Raw genomic sequence first — 9,418 nt, forward strand, 5'->3', positions numbered from 1 at the left:
TCCCCAAAAGCCAGGGAATCTTTCACATTTACTTCAGTTCTACTTACGGCTACTACATTACAGTCCAATGCTAAACTAGATTCCCAGGCAAACACTGAAGAGCATTCCAGACAGACTCTCCCTTCCCAATTAAAGAAGGACAACTTTCTCCCAGCAACTCATTCGGAATGGGGATCAGTTCTATTCCAGAATCTTACAACATTGTTAAGGGCTCTGGGCCCTGTCTAATGATCACTTACATGCAAGCACAGACACCCTGGATTCAGCTCAGGACAGTCAATGGAAAAGCCAAAGTCCATTCGTTCTTTTCCAGGGGCACTGGAGGGATTGGATATATATAGTTGAGTATAGGATTTGAATTTTTCCTCAATGCTATTGGAACCACATGCAAAGAGTTGACATGAATTTGTAAGGGCTTGCATCCCAGAAACATTCAGGTCACATATTCTCATAAGCAGTGTGTTTATGACTTGCTCCAACCATGCCTACCTTGGTGGAACTGACTGGAGCTAAAACAAAGTATTCATGTTGTCCAAAGTCATGTAATTAATCCAGGCTGTCTTTATAAGCCAGCATATGTGAGCTTGTACCCACAAGAGTCAGAAATATTTTGTTCACAAAGACAGGGAACAATCTGGTTTAGGTTTGTTTTTTTTCTTTTAGAAAAAGAGCAAAATGTTCAGTTTTCACATTGTACATTTGTCATAATGATATTTATATTTATATTTATATATATATATTTATAAAAGTTTGCTTTATTTTTAACCAGAGTGCTTTGAATGGCTCTAGAGTGTCATTAAATAATCCAAACTGAGTGAGAACAAAGGTAATTAAAATTGAACTCAGTGCTCTCATAATTCACCCCATCATAAGAAATGTCCACGTTTCATGGGACAAGGAACCCAAAGTAATTTTTAAAAATATAATTTTTAAATGAGATGGGTGAAAAAGGTGGAATTACAGCTGTTTACCTATGTATATATAAAAGGAGGGAAAGACTGTGTTTTCAAATACCTTAACAACTGTACTTGTCATTTGTAGCAACCGCCAAATCAAATATAACAACATAATATCAAAAAAGAGAGGGAAATAAATTATGCATAATTTACTATCTGGGAACAGCTGATTGTTATTATTCTTATCATTAGAATAAGTACCATTACAACATTAGCATGAAGAGGCAGTTCAACTGAAAAAGAACACACACAGTCATCAAATACCGCCAGTAAGCTATACAAAACATCTCTGACATTAAGGAGAGGGGGAGAGAGGGAGAGAGAGAGAGAGGGAGGGAGGGAGGGAGAGGAGGGGAAAATCTTAAGAAAAAGAGTGCAATCCTAACAACAGTGGATTATGAAAGGTATCTAGCATCTCCGCTATCCATCGAAGCACTCTCCAAACTTTTCAGTGGCGCTGAGGTGTTGCTTGATTTACTGGAGGCTGGCCGAGGGCGCATGACTTTTGCAAAGGCATTGTCTTTTCTTTATGAGCAATGGGCAATGCTTCCGAGAGTTAAGAGGGATGGAGATGGGCCAACCCAGTTTTAATTTTTTAAAATTAAAAAGTCTCTTCTGAGACTTCTCACTGCTAACTCCTCCAATATCCTCTTTAGCTCTCAGAAAGTTCAGTAAGATGTTCTGAATCATTCCTAATGGCTGAAGTTCCATAGATGTCACTGCCTTGTAACTTCTGGGCAAGGACAATAGTTGTGCTACCAAGCTGACAGGTATGATGTCTGATGACCATGCCATGATCATGGAAACAGCCTGATGTGCCTGAATGTATCTGATAGCTACACTTATTTTTAAGATGGTGGCATTGTTGTCAGATATGGCTTGCTAACACAATGGAAGCAATGTCCAGGTTGCAACCAGTGTGGCGGGCAAACACACTGTAGCCACAAAAAATGGGCAGATATTTCTGAGGCTCTAGTGTCCACAAGACTTCCATTTTGCTCTGGCACCACCCAAACCAGCCATCTTTATACCAAGCTTCTCAAAGAAGTAGGTCCACACACATTCAAAGGAGAGTCAATGAGCATTGGTTAATGACCTGATGAACAACCAAGTGATTGACACGTACGAGTGACTGGCAAATAGATTTAAGGAGATGGAAGGGGCCACTATCATCAACGATTCATATTGGGGCAGAATCCAATGACTAAAGAATCCCAGACAGATACTCTGTCCCGGAGTGGGGGAAAATCAATGGAGGCATTCCACTCCCTTTAGTACAGGAATCCATTGAATCAACACTTGATAAATTTGCAATTAGATAATTAGACAATCTAATGCCAGCACTGCAGATACAAGCAAGTATGGCTGAGGATGGGGTATGCAGACTGCTTGGCCAGCGCTTGGTCCCAACCCTTGGAATTTAAGGTGCTGGTGCAGACATGTGGGTTGGTGGCACTTTTGGGGAAGAGTTGCCAGGGTCTACAAGTACGTGGCTGCAAAGCATTATACACAGTACCGAGCTGGTTGGATGGAAGATGTGCTGGTAACGGAGCAGAAGTGAAGTCAGGGACATGCCTTCTTAAAAGCCGTGTCTGCACTAAACTCTAGAATTCCCCCTGAAGGTAACTCAGATTCTGCAACTATTATAAACAGTGCAGAGTAAACACACTTGTTGCTTTTCTCTTCCCCCACATTATTTGTGCTGTGCTTTTGAAAACTACTCTGCGTCATTCGCAGCACAAGTTTACTCAGAACTCTCTAGTAAGGAGTTTAGGACTGCAGACTCAGTTGGGTTCTTCTGACCACAGTGAAGCTCCACAGTGTCCATAAACTCCTATCCAACTGATCACCAGAAGTATTATTCAGTGACTTCTCTAAACTTTCCACCCCTCCACACATACCTTCACAATTGTAAGGGGCAGAGAATAGTTGATCGTTTGAGCAAAGGAACACTGAACTTCTCAGAGCCCCGTTTTGATTCTGTGCTGTACCATTATCACGGGTTACACAGACAGTTGTGTACAGAGCTCTTTTTCTGCAGCTGTCTGAAGCAGTAAACTGCCGAGAAAGAGATGATTAGTGACAAACAGAAGAGCAGAATAAATCACTCCCACCTGATCCACCAAGGAGTCTACAGTGCTTTTCTTAAAATGCACGCTACTCTGGGAACTATTTCTATAAACCATTTTTCCAGAGGAGCCGTTTACTCCAAAACAACCAGCCTCGAGGCTATAGGGTGACTCTGCAATAGCCTGAACGCCCACCCCTTGACGGTCTGAACCAAAGACCACTCATGCCACTGTTCTCCCACTTAGCTGACAGTCCCACTGTATTTATTTGGGTTAACACTCCAGTCTTCAAAAAAATAACAGCACGGCCATAGAGCCAATGGATTTTACAGCGTCTTACCTCCTCCTCATGCCAGGGAGCCAAACTTTACACAGGGTCTAAGATAGGACCCTGCCTCTTTCTCTCCACCATGGGGGAACAGCCAATGACATGGGACCGTGTGCACCAAGCATTCTCTGATATCCCAGTGTGTGGGGTGGTGCCAGGCACTAGAAGTCCTGTGTGCCCCTTTGGCAAATTGCTCAGGTTGTACATGTCAACAGGGCCGGAGAATTCACCTAGGTATGAATACTCTGACTTATTTGGCTTACAAATAAACCTGAATCATTTCAGGTGTTGAAATCTGCCTACAATACCCAATACCGCCCTGATGGAACTAGGGTAACGTCACATTTTGTAAGACACGTCTAGCAGAGCAATCCGAACTTAAAGGTCCCGTTTGGGCATGAGGACCTGCAGTAGGGAGCATGCTTCACACCGTGGGTCCCGGGGAGGGGGACTGGTGTCTGCCCCCAACATCGGTGTGAATGTCTTGCCTTGCTCAATCTTCGTGGTTTCTGCTCCCATCCTGCTTTTGGAGAAGGAAAATTATCACAGATATGGGGTGAAGTACATCATACACGTTTTTCACAGCTCATACGTGGGATTTGGTGGCCATGCTCAGCCCCACCTCAGGGTGGGTGTTACTTTGGGTCTGAAAGTCAGAACCCAGGGCACTGGCATCTCTTTCAATCCAAATGCTTGCATTGGAAAGTGAGCCCTTCAAATCCTCAACCCAGTGCTGGAAAATCTACTTCTACATGTAGTAACTTGATGTGTAAATTAAGGATGCTATACAGACTCAAACATTTTGGAATATTAGCCAGGAACTTATTTTACCCCTAACAATTGTGTCAGTTTTTTCTTGTCAGTACCATATACACACAGACAACATACACAAATCCAAGATCTTAAAAAAAACAAACAAACAATCCTCTTACGTTTCTCTCTCTCTTTCTCTCTGTTTCACCTGAGAATGGCACCTACAGTTTCCTTTAAAGTTTTTTTTTTAAGCAGTTAAAGAAATCTAACTTTACCAGCTTCTATCAGTTTCTTCAAGGGATTGTCTAAGACACAACCCTGCCCTAACTTAAGACTGAATATGATATGAAAGGAATAAAGAAAAGATAACCAACTGGGAAAGGAAAACATGGAATGGAAGTCGTTCCACATGTGGGTACAAATTTGGCACTTGCTCAAAAACTACATCTGGGGTGCAATTGGTGAGAGGGGCCCTGACTGGAAGGGAAGGGGCTGACAGGCAGGCCAGTTGCAGCCCGTGCGGCAGGAGACACTCAGTTCATGCCCATCCAGTTTCAGCACAGACTGGGGAGGCAGGGCAGGCGGGTGATTTAGTCAAGTCCAATGCAGCGATTGGAGGGCCCCATCAAAACATGAGCGTAAGGAAGGCCAGATGTGGGGCGAAGGGGGATGGACTGCATGTTTTGCTGGGAGGAATGGCTATAGGTCAGTAGCAGAGCTTTTTCATTTTAATTTATTTATCTATTTTGCATCACGTCCCAAGTCCAACCCTTGCCATCTCCTGAACTCAGAACCTTGGCAGAAGGACCGGAAAGCAACTCCCTGCCCAGCAAGGCAACCAGGTGCTAGAGGGACTGAGGTCCTTGCTAGAGGGCCTAAGGCAGCTTGTTCAGTTCCCAAAGCGTGGGCTACAGAGCTATGTGACTTGCAAAGGTTTATTGCAGCCTGCACAGCAAGCGGTTTCCCCTGGTGTAGATCTGGCCAGGGTGCCAAAGAGCTCCCACACGCTGGGCCTCCTGGGCTGGATGGCCCCAAGATGCTTCTGTGCCACTGAGCAGCTGCAACACTGGATTTGAATGCACAACACTGCATGGGCCAAAACTGGTTTGCTCTCCTCATTCCAGCCAGACGCAAAAGCGCCGTGATCCCTAACTCTGGAAAGGAGGAAGAAGAGAAGGTGGGAAAGTCGGAAGGGGAAGTATAAAGAATTTTACTATCTTTCCCCCCCCTTGTCAGGTGCATAACCTCCCACCAACCTTCGCCACTAAATCTTTTTTTCTTTAAACTGTAGCACAAAACAACAGAACACATTCACAAGCCACTTGTTAGCACTGTGTACCTGAGTGAGAATTTTCTAGAACATTGTAGAACAAACAGCCATAAAGTTTATTTGAAAAAAAATAATAAAAGGTTGAACGGGTAAGACTTCAGTGCTTGGGTGTAGCAGCTGAATTACTGGCATTATGTTACCCATAGCTTATTTTCGTCCATTATTTTATTCTTTTTTTGTCATGGTTAGTTGTTTTCTTTGTCATGGTTTCTTCCTCTGAGCCTTCGGTCTCTTTTAAAATTTCTGTTTTGCTTTTAAAAAGTTTTGGATGCAGGTGGATGCCTGCACATCAGCTGACGTCCCAACTAGTTAAGACTAAAAGTTTTAAGTAACAGTCAGTGTGTGAGGATTAAGTTCATGTGCTTGGCCACTGGCTAAGGAACTTGCTGGGGCTTCTTCCCATGGAAGTCCTCCAAGGTCAACAGCAAGAATCAGGACCCCGTATCAGTTAGCTTGCCCTGCAATGTGGTTTTCACTGTCACTGCCATAGTCCACGTCGGGGTCATCGTCCTCTTCCTCATACTCCTCGTACATTTCGCCATTGATGTCGTCGGTCTGCATCTCCTCCTTGATGTGAGAGGTCTCCTCGCTTTTGATGCCGTAAGTGCTCTGGATGACGGGCATCCCTGGTTCTGGGCTGCTGGACACACTCGAATGCTCCGAGGGCAGGTGCGGAGAGGGCATGCCCGTCATGGCAATGGCCCCTGGGTAGACGACGCCGGCCGTCACAACAGGAACCTGCGCTTGCTGTCTGTTGGCAGAAATGGGGAAACGTGAAAAAGAGAGCCACGGAGCCATGCGAAGCCTTTTTCATCCCGCTCCCCGGCCAGAAAGGCTCCTGAGGGGGAATGAGATGGTCCTCGCCCTCTGGCTTACAATCTAAAAAGACATGACCTGCAAGGAAAGAGGGAGGGACAAAATGGCCCCATCATCCTATGCTGAGCTATCTGGACCCAAGAACTGGACGCTTCAGAGGGTCTCCTCCTTTTCAGGACCAGGTGAAAACCTTTTCATTACTTACATCAGCCATTTTGAGCTTTCTGATTTGTTGTTTTAAAAGGGTTTTCTAGATCATGGTGCTGCTCCTGGCTTTTCCTTTGGTTTTCTATTGCAGTTTTACACTGTAAAACATTTTATATTTGCTTTTATCATGATCCTGTACCCTACTTTCTAACTGCTGCAAGCTTTGGCTCTTGGGTGGCATTGGACTATATATATCCGTGTATCCGCCTGCATACATTTTGGAGTCATAAGTTACCCTAAAGACATATAAAGTACATAAAAAACCTCCCATCCTGTCTTCATATATCCTGCAAATCCTATGAAAGAAACCCTTCACATTCAAGGTCTTGGAGGGCTGAAACTCCCATATTCTAGTTTAATAAGGTGGTAGCAACATTGCATGGCTATGGCAATGAAGAAAAGGCGCTCCCAACCATTGGGAACGACTGCTTTATCTATCTTTCCAAGAGATTTTGAGCTGAATGCCCAAGAGCATGTCACTAAAGGAAAACCTCACGGGAACCGGCACGGTCAGTACAGGCCCCACGTGCCATTTCTAAAGAAGAATATTCCTTCATTGTGCAGCGTAATGAAATTCCGCCTGTAGACATGAAGCCAGACTGCAACACTCATTTGCCATGGTCTGTACCTTAACTATAACTCATTTACTTGGGTTTGGCTTCACTGCAGTGTAGTGGTCTGAAGGACAGTGCTTGCTCATGTTTCAATTATTATGAGCATGATGCTTCGCATGTGAACTCATCACTGCCTACATACATCTGAGCCCTGGCAGGGTTTGGCAGAATCCGGTTCTCTCTCCTCTCTTAGCTGCGCTTGGCCGGGAAGCAACCCCATGAATGGAGTGAAGATGCAGCTCTTGGTTCGGGTGCAGACACCTTGGGGCAGCCCGGGACAGGTGGGCAGGAGGGGAAGGTGAGTCCTTGCTCTGCTGAGGAAGACTCTCCCCCACCCCCAAGACAGCACCTTGGATTCCAAGGGAAGCCTGCATTTCCACTCATCTAGATTTCAGGTGGCAGGACAGGGAAGCATCATTGTGCAGCACTGGCGATACTGGGCTAGTGAGCACATGAGTTGGCTCCAGGCAGTAGGCAGACTCATATGCACAGCCACAACACCATGATAATCAAACCTAAGGCAGCTCCCTTTATAGAACCATAGAATAGTCGAATTTCTAAGGGGCCAAAGGACCATTGGCTCCAACCCCCTGCCCAGAGCTCCCAGTTACAGCATCCCCCTCAGACGGCTGCCCAGTTGCATCTTGAATGCCTCCAGTGTGGGAGAGCCCACCACCTCCCCAGGTCACTGGTTCTATCACCATATTTCTCACACAGTTGGGACGTCCTTCCTGATGTCCAGCTGGAACCTGGCTTCCTGCAACTTGAGCCCCTTCTTCTGTGCCCTGTACTCTGGGATGATGGAGAAGAGATCCCGGCCTTTTCTGTGTGACAGCCAACCAAGGACTTGTAGAGGGCTATCCTATCTCCCCTCGGTCTTCTCTCCTGGAGGCTAAACATGCCCAGTTCTTTCCTTCTCTGCTCATAGGGCTTTCTTTCCAGTTCCTGATCATCCTTGTTGCCCTCCAAACCCTTCATCTCACACGCGATCTAAAAACCGGGGACGACGTTCGCCTCATCTTTCTTTCTCATGGAAGTGCAAAGTGGGAAGGGATCCCACGCCAGGCATCTGCTTAAACCCCTCCCTTTCAGCCTGCGAAAGCTTGGCAAGTCGTGCCCGATGTACTAGAGAGCTGAGTTATTTTAGGCCTCCTCAATTCCTTCTCCAAATCTCGGAACGCCGGCTGTGCTTATATCCCCGAGAAGCTCCAGGGTCCCTGCAAGCCTAGGGTTTAGCGCTGATGCTCCTTTTGTCGCCCTGCAGCAGGGGCTAATTCAATTGCGATAATATTGTGCAGAACACGCTTTGCATTGTAATGTCATCAAAGGTGTGTCCATCTGCAACGAAAAGCCTTGCCGCGGGAGACAAGGGGGAGGTTTCTGGAGGAGAGCAGGCTTAATTGAGAGTGAAACTTTGCCTTGCTTCTTTACACTGTATTTATAATAAGCCTTTGAATAATCACGCAAGGCGAAGGATTGGCTCTGAATGCCTTGCCGCATTTCCAAATCTTTTTGCTAGTTCTTCAAGCAGTGTGACAAGACAAACAGACCTATCTGGGATCAGGGGCCTGATTATCTGTCCCTTGCTTTCTCCAGTCCTACCAGGAAACCTTGCTGCTGGCTATCTACTCTGGATGAAGAACTGCACAGGCCAGGATTTCTGAAAGGGGGCCAGGATCTACACCAACAGGCTGAGGACTCCAGAAAGTGTGCACACCATTTTCCCCTCTTACCGCTACTGTGATTCTTGTCATGGTTCCACACAATGATGGCTCTAATGGAGCCTTGTTGGGGAGTAAGAAAATCCTGCTCATTTTGTTCTCCCAACTCCTAACTGCAATCAGAGTCCTTCCCCCAATTCCCATTCAGGAAATAAACCCGGATTTGGACTGTATCATTTCAGAGTGGGGACCCACATAATGAATGGCTACTCTATAACACATGCACAAGCATAAAGAGGACTGCCTTATTAAGAAGAGAATTAGGCAAAGATCTTTCTCCTTGCTATTCAGCTTTATTTTACACAGGGTAGGAATCGTCTATGGAGGAACATTCAGCATCCATGGGAAGCCCCAACTATGATGTGAAAGTAAGATGGTCAAGGGCCAGCTTTACCACTTCCTCGTCCCAGGTCATAGTTGCGACCATTTCAAAAGGGACGTGAAATTAACTAGACTGACTCTTTCTGGTCTAATCTATTTTAATCTTTCTTCTTTTTCAAAGGCTCCACCAATGTGCATATGAAGAGATTGCTGTAAATAATTTCCACTAGGCTTGGGTGAGCTGGAAGGTGTGCGCGTGAGAGAGAGAGAGAGAGAGAGAGAGAGAGAGAGAGAGAGAGAGAG

At 45.6% G+C, this 9,418-nt stretch overlaps 1 protein-coding gene across 2 annotated transcripts in view; it reads right to left on the minus strand.

Moving 5' to 3' along the window:
- Positions 1–5,698: 5,698 nt before the first annotated feature.
- Positions 5,699–9,418, minus strand: part of SOX5 (SRY-box transcription factor 5) — a 349,663-nt gene continuing 345,943 nt past the window's right edge. For both annotated transcript variants that reach the window (XM_044452207.1, XM_044452206.1), the window contains exon 13: positions 5,699–6,187. In XM_044452207.1, the coding sequence (XP_044308142.1) occupies positions 5,881–6,187 (307 nt within the window). In that variant the 3' untranslated portion in view covers positions 5,699–5,880. The remainder of the gene's footprint in view (positions 6,188–9,418) is intronic.

Source organism: Varanus komodoensis, unplaced genomic scaffold, assembly GCF_004798865.1.
Source record: "Varanus komodoensis strain SLA01 unplaced genomic scaffold, ASM479886v1 scaffold70, whole genome shotgun sequence".
In the NCBI taxonomy this organism is placed as follows: domain Eukaryota; kingdom Metazoa; phylum Chordata; class Lepidosauria; order Squamata; family Varanidae; genus Varanus; species Varanus komodoensis.